Raw genomic sequence first — 17,735 nt, 5'->3', positions numbered from 1 at the left:
TTGAGTGGCAGATGTTCTCTCAGGTTGCAGAGAACCATCACCTTTCTTGAGGGACCAGCTGACCCTTGGCATTAGCCTGTAGCCAATCTCTCAGATATCTGAATTGTTTTCATCTAAGCTGATTGCAACTCTGAGAACTACTGCTTGCGCTTGCACTTTTCCTCCTCTTTTTCTATTCCGCTTATGTGTTGTGTATGTTGAATTGTGAGTCTGATGAATAAGTTGCTCTTGAAGTTTATTTTGGCAGAGGGATGATGTAAAATGCTTTTTAAAAATGACCAACATTAATTCTTCTTGATAATTAAGTGCTAAATCCTAGATTGAATTTCTCCTTGCAGCGTCTCTTTTTCTGTTCTTTCGCCCTCAACATATTTTCCAGACCGTAATTAAACCCAAGAAAGATGGGGAGGATGACTTCTTTTCTCAGTTTCAGGCAAAGAGACAAACCACTAATAATAGTGATTTGTGACACTTTTTGCTAGCACATAATTGAAAGGAGAGCAAACTTCTGCAGATATATAGAAAAGTAGATGAAATACCAGGCAATTGGAGGAGGGCAAATGTTCCTAGTTTCACAAGAAGAAACAGGAGAGGATTTGGAGAGCTACAGGCCAGTTAGACTGATCTTAGTACCTGAGAACATTCTAAAGCAGCCCTTTAATCAATGAATTTCAGAATATTTTGAAAACAATGCAGTTATTGCAGAGGTCAGCCTGGATTTTTTAAAATTAGTCCAGCAGAATGTATAATTACCCCATTTTAATTTATTAGTAAAATTTTAATTGATAATTAGTAAACTTGGAGAACGATATGGACATAACATTCAGCAAAAAGTTGACAATTAACCTGTAACATTCCAATTAGCTAGCTAGTTAAGGATGGGCAGCCTGGCATGTCTACCAGGTGGATCTACAGCTGGCTTGAAAACTGCTCAAAATGTTCCTGAATGGCTTCTCATCCATTTAGATATCAAAAGGGATGCCATAGAGATCTATCCTGGTCCTAGTACCTTTTACTAGCTTTATTAATATATTGAACAACAAGGTAGAAGTAATGCTATCAGATTTGCAGAAGATACAAAACTGGGCAAAGTATCTAATACTCTGAAAGACAGAACAAATTTCTGATTAGTCTTGAGAAATGGGTTGAAAAATAATGAATGAGTAACAGAGTCAAATGCAAAGTTTGTTGATTTGGAAAATAAATTAGATGCACCAATATATGTGGGGGATGGCTCCCTTGGCAATAGAATGTAAACATGGTCTTGGAACTATAGGGAATCACAGAGTGAATATAAAGGCATCAGTTTGATGTTTCTGCAAAAAAAGGTAAAATTTATTTACTTGTTTGTTTAATTTTTATCCTGCCTTTATTATTTTTATGCCTATTAGATTGTCTTCCATTGAGGAGGAAGATAGATTTGATGTTCTGTATGACCTCTTCCAACTCTAAGATTCTATCAAGTAACTTTGTGTTAAAGTGGCTTGGCCCACCACATGAGGATGCCATTTATTCCTAACACTGGATCTGGCATATAATACCCCAAGCCAGAAGCAGAAATGTAATCAGGTGATAAATCAAATATGAGGTCCAGGCGAGGCAACTCAGTTGCTCCTGGCTAGTCCGAAGAGGTGCTGTTTCTGTTCTGGATACCCGTGAGAATGTTAACTTACAGAGACTAGCTGGCAGTTTCTCAGGCTGAGCTATCCTAATAAGTCAGGAAATGTCTGGTCTTTGCCACTTTACAGCACCCCATTGAGATAACTTGCTTCCAGATACCTGAGCTGATTTTTTGTATCTAGTCAGACAACATATTATACTCATTTTTAAGCAATGTGTCTTTAACTCTACATATCTGGAAGGTACCAAGTTTGGGAAAGGCTACCATATTCAAATCAAGAAAATAATGTTTTGGGTGACTGGCACATCTCTCAAGTATTGATACTTTTTATATTTTTAAACTTTGGACTTCAACAGTCAACAAGAGTTTTTTTTAATCATCTCCCTGAGCTGGTCAGTCTGTATAATGCATTCTGTAGCAAATTTAAGTACTGCTAAGGGTTGATTCAGCCTGAAGATGATGGCTATTGCTTGAGGTGATCTGGAGGAGAATGCAGGGGGAAAAAAGCATTTTGCTATATGAGGAGGAGCAACGATATTCTTTTCTAATACTTGGCCATAGTTGGCTGGCTAGATGTTGGGACCTATAGTAGAATATGGCTGGGCAGGTGTGATGATACCTCAGTGTCCCTTCTGAAGTTATTACAGTGTATCAGGCAGAAGGTTTAATGCTGGGAGTCGTTAAAATCATCAAGCTGCATCAGATACAGCTCTGTTCACCCTTTATGGAGTTGGGATTTATGTAGCTGAAAGCCATGCTGGAACATTTGGTCACAGTATACTCAAGGGTTTCCTCTAGAGATTCTGCAAATTACAGCCAAGAAAAAAGAACCTTTCCAAAAGAAGATAAAGTACTTTTTGGATAGAAAGGATCTTATTTCTCGTTCTTTTTTTTACCTGTATGGGGCACAATTTGTCCTCCCCTGATGTAGCTCCTTTTCCTATACAGACTTTTGGGGAGCTACCCAATACAGGTAGTCCTTGTTTACCAATTGCCTCAGATAGCGACCACTCACAAAAACAACAGTAATAAAAAAATTCGTTTTCCTTCCTATGCACACATTTATGACAACAAAAACCTTCATTGAAACTGATTAAGGTCCAGTAGGTTTCAGACAGCAGCTGCCAGTGGGCTGGAGGGTTCTAATCAACTAATTAAGGTCACAGAGCTGAGCTTGTTAACTTGCCCTTAGCACTTTTTAGGGAAACTCTGGGCTGGGCTGGGCAGAAAAGCAGCTCAGGAAGAGATAGCTTGTTTAAGCAATCTCTCTGCCCTGCAAGGGGGCAAAAAAATGGGGGAAAATGGGTCAGGCACAGGACACTGTACAAGAGAATGTTATCTGAATGAGACCACAGTAACCAGTGATCTTTGCAGGGTCTCTCTCTCAGTCACGTGTTCAGTTAGCGACCATGCCATTTGCTTAATGACAGAGTCATCAGAACCGATTGCAGCCACTAAACGAGGACTACCTGTAGTTCTTTACTTTTGTCTGAGCAGAATTCCCTCTTTCAGCTTGGGCCATCCAAGAGTGATGTTTCCATGCCTAAAGGCTTGCAGTGGTTTTTCTGTTTCTGGGTTTGGGTCTCTCAAACTTGTCTTCCTACTGCTTACACCATGAAATTGATTGTGAATGGTCCATTTTTTCCTAGAAAAGAAGCATCTCCCTCTTCTAATTGGGATTAATGTTGCTTTAGACTCAGGCACTGTAGGAAAAACTTCTTAATCCCAATTTAGAACAGTAAAAACAAAACAACTGAAGGGTGCTTTGGAGTTTTATTGAATCTGTGATCACAGGATGTTCTCAATAGGAGATTTCAGAGACCAACAGCACTGATTGCCTTGCCAGTGATAAGTTGTTAAAGGCTGCCTCCTCCATGTTCTCGCACCATATCCGTTTCTTCTAACAGGGTGCTTCACTGAGTTTCTCCCTTTCTTTGTATGTTCCTTCCTGCCACGCTTGGCAGGATGCTGTGGAACTGCTCGCCCAAATGATATGAACATGGAACCAGGCAACTTTTTCTGAATTCTTTTATTAACTTTATCATGAGCTTTCCATGGAAGCATAAACTCTGTGTGTCTCCATGCGCTCTAGGCTGAGTTGACATATTTAAATGTTGCCTGTTTTTCACCAGACACGGCCACAAATAGATCTGGGGTTCAATTTTGATGCCAACAAACAGCAAAGGCAACTGATAGCAGAGCTGGAAAACAAGAACAGGTAAGATATCTGGTGGGGGGGGGAGAATGACAGCTTAGCTTTTATGGGCTCCTAAGCAAGTACTCTTTCTCCACCCCTACCTGAGCTGCTCACTGACTGCTACAATCCTTGATATATTTTGGGAAGATAGAGCTGGTTTGGTATTTTTTTTTCTGGGCCCCAAGCCCCAAACTAAATTTGCTGGATACTGATGCTGATTGTGGCCAGTGAGACAAGTTTCTCAAGTTTCCTGATAAGCCACGTGCGTAAGTCATCAGTTTGATGATACGATTTCAGACCATTTATATTTTTTCTTTAAAAGATTTGTATGGCCACCCACCTTAGGCCACAACTCTGGGCGGCTCCATTTTTAGAGTACACAGTAAAACAAATACGTAAGCCTTAAAATATACTAAGCATATTAAAACAATAGCAAAATATGCCTCTAAAGTTAGGGGAAAATAACCTGGGTCTGTGTGATGGCATCATTCCCATTGTGCATTATTGCCCCACCTGTTTTTTCATCTCCGTACTCACTGTGCCCTGCTCCTTGCCTCCCTAAAACATTAAGTGCAGTTTCCAGCCATCAATTTACCATTTTTTTAATGCAACCTTGGAACCATAAATAGTTTTACAAAAGGGCAAGTATTTAGAGAATGAGACCCCCAGGGCTTGTGACCCTTATGTATCTCATGTTCCTTCTCTTTTTCTTGTATTAAGAAATAATACTCCTGTAAAAAATCTTATGCTTAATGGAGCGTCTGTGCTGTAAAGAGTGATCATTTTTCCTCAAGCTTTCTTAGATAAATGTGAGTTGTTGCTTGGGAAGTTTGAGTTCTTGTAGTAATAAGAGAGATACATATGTTTGTAATAACATAAAAAGAGCCCCACTGGATCAGGCACTCGGCCCATCTAGTGCAACATTCTGTGTCACACAATGGCCTGCTGGATGCACTTGGGAAGCTCACAAGCCTGGATTGAGGGCAAAAAGCGTTCTTCCACTGTTGTTTCACAACAACCAGTATATAAAACCTGCTGCCTCTTCAGGAGGCAGGGAACAGTCATCAATATTAATGGTTACTGATATTACCCCCAACTGCTGGCTGCAGATTCCGTAATTTAATTTGCACTGTATGAGAAAGTACTACCTTCTCTTGGTCCTGCATTTAGCTTCGGTGCATAACCTTGAGTTCTAACACTATGACAGAAGAAGAAAAACTCTTTCTATGTTATCTAAGCCATGCAAGGTTGTATACATGTCTGTCATATATCCCCTTATTCTCATTTCTAAGCTAAAGAGCCCCAGGTGCTGTAATCCTCCCCTATGGGGAGCCATTCCCCTAATCATTCGGTTGCCCTTTTTTGCACATTTTATAGCACTGTAATATTCTTTGTAAGGTGTAGTGAGCAGAATTGAGCGCAATACTCCAAATGTGATCTCAGCCCATGGATTTCAATGAGGGCATTATTATATAGACATTTCTGTTTCCAGTCCCCTTCCTAATGGTTTCAAGCATGGAATTTGTCTTTTTTATAGCAGCTGCACATTGGGTTGACATTTTCATTAAGCTGTCAATCATGATTCCAAGAGCCTTTTCCTTGTCAGCCGCTGCCAGCTCAGACTCTATTAATGTATAGGAGGAGTTTGGGGCTCAGTGCATCTTTGGGGTATCAGGCTGCCCTTTCCAACTCCAAAAAGCATGTCCAGGACATTTGGGGGAAAAAGGGGGATCATGTTTAACTAATTTCACATTTATTTTCATAGAGAAATTCTGCAAGAAATTCAGCGCCTCAGACTGGAACATGAACAGGCCTCCCAGCCAACACCTGAAAAAGCCCAACAGAATCCAACTTTGTTGGCAGAATTAAGGCTATTGCGGTAACCAACCAATCCCTCCCAAATTAATTTAGGATATTGATTACAGAAGCATCTGCTGGTGATAACTGAATAGAAAGAGCAAGATAAAAAGTTAATGAAATTATCCCTTTATTTATCCTGAATAGGCAAAGGAAAGATGAATTGGAACAACGAATGTCTGCTCTTCAGGAAAGCCGAAGGGAACTGATGGTACAACTGGAAGGACTCATGAAGCTGCTCAAGGTATGTCATGTCTGCACTCATCCTATGGCTAATGTAACTGCAATGATAATTGGCAATTTGTGTTGTGAATTTCTATTTCAGTCCTTTGAGCGTGGTTTTTCAACTGAACTCTTTTTATCTGACATTTGCAAGGGATTGGATCTGGAGTTTGCTGCATACAAAACATGTGCTCTCTCACCAAAGATATTAGTCAGTGTTCTGAGATGAACTAGTTTGGTTGTTTAAGCATATAGGAATAGCACAGATCTGAGATGACTGTTGTGCTAGATTTTGTCTTTGGTTGGTAGGAGTCAACTGTAGCTGCCTGTTCCAGCTTTTAGCAGTTATTTAATATGCCCAAAAAACACCTGAAGATTGCTGTGTTCTCCCCACCCCTCGTTCTTAATTGCTTCTTTCCATCCAAAAAAGTCCAGGCCCTACTTGATGCAAGAATTCTAAAGCTAGATCATCTCAACAGAGGATTACCCAGCCTCTGCTAAAAGGCCTCTTATGAGGAAAAACTTGCCCTATATCTCTAATTCAAGGAAGGTTTTTTTTCATCTCCAAGGCTACAGTCTCTTGGCGTAATCTATTGACGACTGCGTGCTAGGGGTGGCTGGGATCAGAGCCAGACATGGGTGGGACAATCTTTTCTCTCCTTGCCCCTTCCAGTGTGACTGCTTGGGGAGGGATAGATTGTTTTGCAAGAGACCTGAACTAATTGCTTGCAGAGGGCTTTTGAAATTAGGTCAAGAGCTGCATGCAACTTTAGGGGCAGAGCTTTCCTACCCTACTCTACATAATTGATTTCACTGTTGGTCTGCTGTTACTGCCAAAAAAAGAATCTATTGAAATCTGAAATCTCTCCTCTTATAATTTAAGTCCCTTAAATATGACCATGCCCTCTAGAACAGCAGGTAGCAAGTCATTTTCTTCTTCTACCAGATCTTTGAAGACTACTGTCCTGACCCTGCTTAATCTTTTCTCCAAGTTCTGTCAGCATTTCCTCACATGTTTTGTCTTCCATACTCCTGAACATTTTAGTTTCCAGCATCTGAATCTGATCCTTTGTATCTATAACCTACTTAAATTATAGTCCTCAGATGGGTTGGAACATGGATACTGTTCTGTGAGGGACTTGGAGATGGAGAGTTACAGTGCACTTCTTTTTATGCTTCTTTTCACTGCATGAAGATGGTGAGGCTGAGAGTGTTTCATTAGGAGGGTTAAAAGTAGTATTTGAGTGTTTTGCATTTGTCCGATGAATTAATAAGCATAAAAGGTTTCACAGAATTTGGGGGTGTTCTACTGAGTCAACAAGATTCTCTTATCATTCATTCAGGTCAAGGTTCAGAGCCATTAGAAGTAGGATTGGGAAGGAGTCTTAAAATGGATAGCTTCATAAGATTAGTAAATTTGCAGAGGATAAGCAGTCAATGGCAACTAGTCACAATAACTATACATTATCTCTGATATCAAACAAAATTGCCTCTGAATAACAATTGCTAGGGAGAAGATATAGGACAAACCAATTGTGTTTATGATGTTTTGTGGGCTTCCCTTATAAATATTTGTTTAATCAATGTGGGAACAAAATGTTCAATTAAAATGGACCTTTTGTCTTATCCAGCAAGCTCTTGTGTTTTCATGGGTCATGAATCCTCTAGGTGTGAGGCACTGACAAGAAAAAGCCAGGTTCTGGCAGTGTTTTATATCCTTATTCCTTGTGTCTTTACGTGTTAGGTCACATTGGTGTTCCCGCTAATACTCAGTTGTGTTTGCATTTTCAAGATAACAATTGTTCTTTTTTCTTTTTCTCTCTCATGTTCCAATTACAATTCTTTATAGGAAGAAGAACAAAAACAGGCAGTAAGTTAATGGCTTGACACTTGTTTTTCTTTGATCCTGCATGAAAAGTTTGGGTGTTGTGTTTCTCTGTCATGATGGGGTTGGATGTAAATAGGTTGAGCAGCATAGGCTCTCTTTTTGCTATCATCTTTATTCCTGAGCAACCTTTTTTGTTCCCTATTGAGCATGAGCTTATTAACCCTTGACACAATTACTTCCCATCTCAAATGAAGTTTGTTGCCCAGCAGTATAACTAACAAGGTATTCTTCCAGGTTTTTAAAAATTAAATGTATGAATCTGATAATACTTAGAGGTTCAGTCCCTATTATATGTTCTGGTGGCTTTCTTTGGCCTGAGGTCTCTGAGAGTTCCTTTTCCCTTAGTGAAACTTGCATTTGCCTGGTGGCTATGAACGAATCCATACATGAAGATGACTGCTCTGGGCTTTGGAGGCCCTGAGCCTTGCTAGCTTGACAAGATCTAGCTCAGCAAAGCACCAGATTTCAACGGCTCAGAAAGAGGAGGAGCAAGTGCCTTCCTTCCTCAAGATGTCCTTCAGCCCTCCTGTTCCTGCTCAGCATTAACTCTGAATACACTCCAGAGGGAGCCCTATTTCTTTCCTAAGCAAGCAGCCATTACTGCAGCAGCTCTTCTTATGGCAGAATTGATTTAGGCTTCAAAGTATACCAAAGGCTGGGCACTGATTCTGGGAAAATTAGACATATTTGCTATATCTGGAAATAAGTCTTACGAAAGTTCCATTGCTGAAGCAAATACGCTTCCAGAAACCCCAAATTAAAATTTTACCCTGCTGACCTGAAGCTAGGTTAACTTCCATATCTATTAGAGGTGCAATCCTAGTGCATTGTAATGTCTGATAACTTCTCATTCTGCCCATTTGTTTTTATGGTCTGTCAACATAGAGCCAAACTGAAGGTGGCACTTTTGGTCTGCCAGATGTATATGGAGGATAAAGATCAAGAAGACTTCTCCTACAATTGTCTTCTCAACCTGCCCCCACAATACCATTAGCCTATTTACTCTTGTGTGCTCTCTGGACAGGGCAAATACCTATCACACAGGAAGAGACAATGCTCTTTGGATTTTTATTTTTATTTACTTAATTTATTTAAAAGCCTTACATGGCCACCCATTTCACATGTGACTCCGAGCAGCTAACAACAATTTAACATATCAACAATAACACAAGTAAAGAAAAAAATGGTAACAATCAACACATTACAATGATACCAAGATCTGAATAAAACAAAAACATGTAAATCATATAAACCAGGCCCATCTAACATCCTGGCCCAAGGCTTGGGGGAACTGCCATGTCTTTAAGGCCTTATGGAAGGCCAACAGAGTCCAGACCATCTGTATCTTGTGGGGAATGGTGTTCCATAGGTCAGGCACTGCCAAACAGAGAAGGCATATATCCTAGATCCCATTACATGACACTGCCTTATAAAGGGGACCCAAAGCATGCTCACTCTGTTGGATCTGGTAGGATGGGCAGGGACAGTTAGAGATAGGTAGTCCTGCAAATAACCTAGTCCTGTGCCATGGAGGATTTTAATGGTAATAATCAGAATCTTCTATAGCACCTGGAAGCCTACTGGAAGCCAGGGCAGTTCATGAAACAGTGGTGACACATGAGTATATTGTGTTACACCTGAAACTGTCAGTACCATTAAGTTCTGCATTATTGCAGCTTCCAAATATTTTTTATTAGATTTTTCAATACAATAAAAGTGTACAAAAGTATACAAAATTAAAAGATGAAGAAATGAAATGAAATGAAAAAGGAAAGAAAACAGAATTATGACTTATGCCCTTCTTTCTATTGAGTAATTGCCATCTTATTATTTCCCTTTCCTCTTTGACCTTTTTAAATCCCCAAATCCATAAATCATCAATTCAGTCTTTTCTTCTTTCAACAAAAAGTCCATATAAGTCTTTATCTCTTCTTTCCTGACCATTAAAAATGTCTTTTTTCCTGACCAGAAGCTTCCAAATATTCTTCAAGGACAGCCATGTGGTATGTTGTAGTAGTGGAGACAGGAGATGACTAAAGCATGAGTGACCATAAACAGTCACTTCCCAGTCTAGAAATGGGTGCAGTTGGCACACAAGATAGATTTGTGTAAAGGCCTTCTTGGCCACGGCTGCCACCTGCTCTTTGAACAGGAGCTACAAGCCCAAGAGGACCCCCAAGTTGCATACCAGCTCTGCCTGGGAGAGTGCAACCTCATTCAGAGTTGGAGTAGAACAGATGAAAAATCTCCAGATGCAGGAAGCCTCAAGAGCTACAGCTACTCAGCCTTACCAGAATTGAACTGAAGACTGTTCTTTTCCATCCAGTTTCAGTCTGAAGCCCAACTGAAAAGATAATCCATTTCCTCCAGGGCCTCTGGAATTTCACGTCAACTACCTTTTCAACATCCTTCCCTAAAAGAGAAGGTTGAAGACTGGACAAAAATTGTCCAGGTCTGTTGGATCCAGCAGTGGCTTCTTGAAGAGGGGTTGGACTACTGCCTCTTTCAGAGCCAGAGGAATCCTTCCCTCCCTCCTTCAGAGAAGCATTCACCATTGCACAGATCCAACCATATGTCACCTCCCAGGAGGTCTTAACCAACCAGAGGAGTGACATGGATTTTAAAAAAATGTGGCTGAACTCACAATCTTGAGGGCCTTGTTCACTTCACAGGACCAACAGGCTTAGACCTTTCCCACATAATGAGGCAAGACTCTTACGCAATTACATAAATTAATCCAAGCAACTTTATCCAATAGATGCCTAATATAGACCTCACAGTGGTCTTGAAGATGTTCCTTCAGTCCCTCTGTATCCAGAATGAACAAAGGTCACCCCAATCAAGCCTACTGGTTGGCTCTCTGTGGATGTAAAGACAAAAAATAATTGTGTTTTATTGTCTTTATCACCATAAGTTAATTCTTAAGAAGGGTTCTTGCCAATGCTTAGTTGGATTCTTTGTCTTCTTCTAGCTGTGGTCTAGACATCTGTTATGCTGTTTCATCACCCTGAATTCCTCTGAAACCAGAGAGCTCTCTGGGATCCACTCGTATAGAACATCTGCACAGACGTGATTCAATCCAAGGCTTCTGCCACCCTCTCGTTCCAAGCAGCAACTAAAGGCTCAATTGGATCATGTAGTAAAGCCCCGGAAGAACCTCAAAATCCCTCTGAAACTCGATGGGGTCCATCAGGTGCCTGGAGCAGACCGATCAAATAGGTCCCCTCTCCCTGTATTGGGGGTAGGCATGAAGAACTCCAAGGCCAACAGGGAATGACAAGGGACTGATGGTGATGTCCCTCAATGCCAGATCATGTTGCAACTGTCCCAAAGAAAAACCAGATCTAACATGTAACCCCCACTATGAGTTAGACCAGAGATAACCTGGGTCAGTTTATGGGGGCCATGAATTCCTGAGCCACTCTGCACCCAGAGAAGGAAGATTGAAACCCTAGCACCAAGCCTGGGGAACTCCACCACCAAGCCAGCCACAGCTTCAAGCAGCTCAGATAGGAGGTTGCTGTGCAGCAGGGAGCAATGGTACATCAGCAACAATCCCTTCTGGTCCCTACCATCCAACTTCACAAACAGAATCCCACTTCTGGCTCTCTGGGAGCAATGTTCCTGATAGCCATCAGGGATTCTTGGATGACAATAACCACATCCCCATCCCTGCCCTAAAATTCTGATTGATGCATCACAGGAAACCCAGCCAGGCACCTCTGGGAAGGGAACCCTTCTCTCCACACCCAGTCAGGTGTCAGTAATATAAACAAAATCAGCCCTCTCATCCACAATTAAATTGTTAATGAGGCGAGATTTATTACAGAAAACATTGAGTAGCAACAGCTGGAATCCGGGGCCACTAAAATTCTAACAACCAGGCATTGGGGTAAAACACAAGCAGTTGAGACCCAGCATTAGTTGCAGACATTGAGGCTGCCTTCCCTGCAAGTGGCTCACCCCTTGGCTCCCACTATATTTCCTCTGCCCATCACCACTATAATATTGTTGTCGTCTTCCCAAAATCAAAATCACTAAAGAATATATCAGTGTATCTCCTTGGTAGAGAAAATATGCATAAAAATGGAAGAATTGCTGTTCAGGAAGTCACACATATGGATTGACTGTTCCACATGTGATGTTAACAAATCCAGAGATTGAATGAATTTGGTTCCTATGTTACCAATAGTCATTCAATCTTATGAAAATCTTCATCTTTCAGAGCACATCTGAGAAGTGTTGACATATTTCCTTCCAGAACATGAAGGAAAGGACTGTCGTCTTCAAATAGATTGCTGTCTTCCTCAGATTGCACCTCTTTTCATAATTCCCAACTCAATCACTCACTAAGAGGCTTTTAAGACTCCAAATTCTGCACCCAGTGAAAGATGCGTAGTCTTGGCTACACCTTTAAAGTAGAAGTCCCAATAACAAAAGGGCAGGGATACTTGATTTGATTATGAGATAAATTTGTGGAACTTAGTATGTCTTATATTTCCAAACTGGATTTGAAGAAAGGGCTCACCCAGATCAGTTGGGGTTGGAAGGGGAGGTTTTTTTTTCAAGACTTTATTCTTCTGTCTCCTAGTATATCTTGTGTAGACTATTATTTGTCATGTCTTTAGAATTTGAAAATAAGGTTTGAACCAACTACTAAATGGTGAATCACAATGGAGGCTGATTCATCATGCTAAAGTCTGCAGAAAACTTGCCTTTCAGGTTAACTTGACTGCATAAAATTGGTCCTGGAAATTAGTTAAACAAATCAGGCATCAGCACCTTATCCTTCAGCTGAGGATTATTTTCCACTTCTTGCTCTAGCAGAGAAAGAATAGCTTTTTTATTTTTAACTTACCTAGAGAATTAAATTAATCTGCAATGATATTACTAAAAACCATCAGGATAAAAAGTTAGTCGACATTTTAAAAAGGTGGTTTTAGCTGCAGCGATCAAATTCTGCTGAGGTTCCATCTAGAATAGAAACTTCATAAGTTCTAGAAAGTCCTTCCTGAAGTCTGGAAAGTACAGTCTTGCAGTTTTAAATCCCTCAGAGGTAGTCCACAGAAGCTTTTAATAAATGTCTCTAAAATGCTAGAAGAGTACTGTTTTTGGCCCATGTTGTTCATCCTGAATCTGCTAGTTCAGCTGCAGAGGAAACACATACACAGTACTTCTGGGATGCTTGCCTTTGGTTGCTAGTTCTTCTCTCTGAGTATTTATTTTATTTTATTTATTTAATTTTTATCCCACCTTCACTATTTTTATAAATAACTCAAGGCAGCGAACATACCTAATACTCCTCCCTCCTCCTATTTTCCCTACAACAACCACCCTGTGAAGTGAGTTGAGCTGAGAGACAGTAACTGGTCCAAGGTCACCCAGCTGGTTTCCGTGCCTAAGGCGGGACTAGAACTCACAGACTCCTGGTTTCTAGCCCAGCACCCTTAGCAAGGATGCTGGATCTCCAGCTATATGAGAGATGTCTATGCCTGGGATCATATGATTTTTCCAGGTGTTAAATGTCTCCACCAGCTACGTCACCGAAGCAGCAGGTTAGGAGCTGCTTCAGTGACATAGCTGGTTGCTGAAGGCTTTGTTTGTTCCTCCTCCCACCACACATACATACAAACCACCCATTGGCACTTTGGGAAAAAATGCCTTCGCCACTTCTCCAAGGCATTATTGCTTACTATACCCAGAGTCTGGGTATTGGCTTGCATAGATTTGATGCTTCCAAGGATCTCACTTCCTTTGAAAAAGATGGCCATCATCTTCTCAAACTAACTTCCATATTTTTGTTCAGGAAGATGACTTCTTAAATTGATTTTCTTCGTAGCTTCAAGTGAACTACTAGTAAGTAGACAGAGGCAGAGTGTTGCCTTCCCTCTTAGATAAAAGTAGAACTATCTCCTTGTACAGGTGTCTTCTTTCTGTTCACCTGAAAGGGTGCTGCCTTGTTCACTAGGAAAGGATGCTGCCTGAGTTCTGGATAGCACTGATGAGTGGAACAAGGGCTAGGCAGGTATAGCTCTGTGGTTCTTCCCAGGCTGGATGAAATGACCCTTCAGGGTGAAGAGTTGGGCCCTCCATACTTTTGCAAAATTTGCTCTGTGGAAAGGTGGATGCAGGTTGCTGCTGCTTCTCTCAGGATCCCCTCTCTGTTCCTGACCAGTCAGCAGTTCCCACTTCACAGAAGTTAATCATTACGGTAGGGTTTGTGTTCGCTTTGCCGCAGAGTCCCACTCCCTCTCTACAAGGGAGGAGTTGTGCTAGAGGAACGCTGCCTCAGTCATTTATTCTGGCCTGGAACTTAGCGTGCGGCCTCAAGGAGGGGGAACGAGGCTGAGGAGGGGTCTGGAGGCACGTTTTTGTTTTTAAACAGCCCAAATAGCTGCTTTGAATTAATACTGGGACTCTGTCAGGCATGTGCGTGCAAGCCCTACTGCTCTGTCTTTGACACGCTCCGCCATCTTAGCTATTTCTGGCTCCCTCGCTCTGCATTCAGGGGAGGCTGCCGCATCAGCAGCCCCAAGTCTAGGCTCCCCCTACCACAGCTGCAACAAGGCCCTGAATGTGTGTTAGTGCAGTTAATTAAATTATGCAATTCTGAACAATTAAGCACAATCTTCTGCCTTCGTAATCCTGTCGATCCTGCCTGCTTTTTTCCTCCCACGTTTGATTAGACAGCTGTGCTTTTGGGGGGGAGCAGCCGATGCCAACAGAGGCCCAAAATAGAACATATGAAATGGACGGTGCACGTCCCTCTCCCTCTACTGTACATTGCTGTCAGAGTGCCAGGAGTGCATGCTGCGGCCCCCTCTCCTGGCTGCACACAAGCACCTTTCCCTGCTGTGTTTCTGCGCAGCCGTTCTGAAGCCAGTAACCAAGAGGAGGATGACGTTTGTTTTGTTTAAACATGCAGCAGCGGCGGTAGAAAGCAGGGAATAGTCCACACCAGCCATCTGCTACCTGGCTGCCTTCCATGCGCTCAGGAGACAGCAGTGTGCAGATGAAGTGCCTCTTTCATTCTGTTGCCATGATAACAGTCCTTCAGATTTTAGCTTGCGGGGTGAGGGTGGGGAAGAGGTATTAAAGCTTTGGAAAAGGTTATTAAGCTGCTAAAGTAACAAGCTTTTTATAGGCCTCTTTATGGAGATTGTTCTTAGAAGTTTTTTCTGTGATGCACAAAGGAAGGGGCAAGGAAGAGCAGAGGCCCGTTTGAAGGCAGGAACAGTGGCCAGTTTCCACATGAGAGTAAAGATTGCCAAGTCAATTAGAATAGGTTTCAGGCTGATCTACTCCAGGTATAAAGTTTTACTTCCACATGTGCATATTTACACATCTAAATCCATGGCTGGGTGAAGAGCATCGGGCTCTCTGTATGTTCAGAAAAGCTTTGCAGAATGGAGCCAGGAAATGAGTACAATTAGCTAACATATATGCCATTGGTCTGCACAAAATTTGCAGTGAAGTCTTTTCATTGCTGCTGGGAAACATTTTGCTTCTTATGGAAAATGTGCTTGCATGAAAAAGGTTTATTCCACTTCAGCTTAGAACCAATTGATGTTGCCCTTAATACAGGAAGTGGGTTGACTTTAAACTTTCTGGAGATGGGGTAATGCAGTAGGAAAGGGGCCATAATTCAGTGATATATGTGATTTGTCTGGAAAATCTCATGTTGGATCCCCATTAATTCTGAGAGTGCAACTGAGAGAGGCTTCCTCTTGGAACCTGGGCTCTTTTCACCTAGAAGAAGCTTCATCTATCATTTTTCTAGCTACTCAACTGGAGAGAATCATGTTTCTCCTGGGCTTGCTATGCACAGCTTATCCCAAGAAGCTACTTGGATTCTCGTGGGGATTTTTTTGTATCCAGAATTACACCAGTGCTCTTTCATAGCACCCATTCATTTGAGTGGGCTTTGGCCTGTCCCATTGCCAGGATTTGTCAAAAGGGTGAAATATTGTAGTGGGCTGACTTTATTTTTAGTTTCATGTCCAAATGTGTTTTTTGCTTCTGAATGACTTGGAATGTGATGGGCAAGAGCCAACCCATCCTCTTAACACATTTGAGTTCTTGATGATTCAGCCCCCTTGCCTTGCTTAGCCTGTCTGTGAATAGGACTTCCATGAATCTTGCTGGGGAGAAGCCTGTAGAATTATAATATCATCTGGTTTTATTTCCATAGCCATTTCAGAATAATGAGCTGGCTGCTGTTCTCTGCTGCAGCTGTGCCAGAATCGAAGTGATAAAGAGCCCATATCGATCAATAACTATTAGCCTTGATGGCAGAATGAAAGCCGTATGATGGGAGGCTAGTGGGCTTCCTTGTGCAGTTGGTTGGCTGCTATGAGAACAGAGTGCTGGACTAGACGGGCCAGGGGTCTGATCCAGCAGGGCACTGCTTATGTTCTTACGTTCTGCCTTCACAACGGATTCTGAGTACCTGCAACTCCTGCAGTTTTTGTACCTTTAATTACTCCTCACTTGCCCTGCCTGGGCCCTCCAGAAGTGGTGATGGTTTCAGAGCCAGTATATTTTTCATATTCTTGAATGTGTTTTGATATAGTTTTTATTTCTTGTTATTAGCTGCCTTGAATAAAGAAACAGGTAGGATATAAATTGACTAATTTTTTAAAAAGAGTAAATTTGTTCTTGGGGCTACAAAGAGAGGCTTCACCTTATCCTGCCTCACCTAGGAATGTAAGAAGTCACGGCTTGGAAGGGTCCTGACAGCAAAACTAATCACCAGTCAAATAGCAGCCAATCATAGCTGAATGGCTTAGCAAACCTGGAGTGAAAACATGGTTCCTGTCTTTTCTCATGAATTTGCATGCAAGGAGATTTAGCCATTGTTTATCTTTCTGAGGAAATATCGCGGTCCAAGTGTAGAAAAACATTTAAAGGTTTCTGGCAGTCATAAAACCAAATATAAAGCAAGAGCATTTCTATGTTACATAAAAAATTGTTACAGTTCTTGTAAAGCAGCATAAAAACCCAGGATCCCAGGAGGATCCTGCCTGTTGCAATTTGCAATGAAATGGTAATAATGCTTGAGGAGTTTTATAGAGGGCTTCATTCTTTATTTGCTGTTATTTGTCTGCCCCTCCCTCTGCAAACAAAAATGGATTTATTGTTCAGAAGGGAAAAAGAATTAAAATCTTGCATTGCCTCAGGGCCTTTCCCTACTTGCACCTGAGGGGGCGGGGGCTTCGAGTCATTGCTGACTCCTGGCAGCTGCCTGGACAAGTCCCTGCAGTTTTCTTGGCAAGATTTCAGAAGTGGTTTGCCATTGCCTGCTTCCTAGGGCTCAGAGAGAGTGACTGGCCCAAGATCACCCAGCTGGTTTTGTGCCTAAGATGGGACTAGAACTCATGGTCTCCTGATGCCTTAACCACTACACCAGACTGTAGTGATGCTTTAACCACCGATACCTTAACCATTACACCAGACTTGCATCTAACCATTGCCCTGGCAATACTGATTTTCCTTCTTGTTCCTGTGACACTGACTTTAATCTCATTCCCAGTCTATGACCAAGATGAACTTATGTCCTCCTTAGCTATATTGGTATTAAAAATGTTTTTCTTCTTATTCCAGCCCTGTCCAAAGTCAGTCTCTGGAGAGAAGTCAGGGGACTGGCAGTGAGTAGGAATAGTGTCAGGATAAGAATCAGCAATGGGGACAGCACATCTCATGCCAGTATAGTTTTCTGCCAACGCAGCGATGAATGGAAGGCAGTTCAGCAATGGGGAAAGGCCTTCAGTGTGCCCCTGAAATTATGATCTCTTCTTTCTCATATGAGAATCCCATATGAACTTCACAGTTTTCAAAGCTGCAGATGTTAGTGGAGAAGGACCTTGAAGTACCTTCAGAGGGAGAAAAAAATCTTTAGCCTCAGGCTCTTTCTGATTCATGTTTATTGTTCACCTTTTCCTATCATCAGA

At 41.7% G+C, this 17,735-nt stretch overlaps 1 protein-coding gene across 4 annotated transcripts in view; it reads left to right on the top strand.

Moving 5' to 3' along the window:
- DTNB (dystrobrevin beta) overlaps positions 1-17,735 on the top strand; it is a 111,122-nt gene that overhangs the window by 72,111 nt on the left and 21,276 nt on the right. For 3 of the 4 annotated variants that reach the window (XM_063300155.1, XM_063300142.1, XM_063300135.1), the window contains 3 exons: positions 3,754-3,839; positions 5,584-5,697; positions 5,823-5,919. In XM_063300155.1, coding sequence (XP_063156225.1) covers positions 3,754-3,839; positions 5,584-5,697; positions 5,823-5,919 — 297 coding nt within the window. Of the gene's footprint in view, positions 1-3,753; positions 3,840-5,583; positions 5,698-5,822; positions 5,920-7,746; positions 7,768-17,735 lie in introns of all 4 variants that reach the window. The other variant, XM_063300149.1, reaches the window with a different exon arrangement.

The sequence above is a fragment of the Candoia aspera genome, chromosome 1 (genome assembly GCF_035149785.1).
Source record: "Candoia aspera isolate rCanAsp1 chromosome 1, rCanAsp1.hap2, whole genome shotgun sequence".
Lineage (NCBI taxonomy): Eukaryota > Metazoa > Chordata > Lepidosauria > Squamata > Boidae > Candoia > Candoia aspera.
The sequence above is the reverse complement of the archived record's forward strand: the minus strand, read 5'-3'. Positions and strand labels throughout refer to the sequence as shown.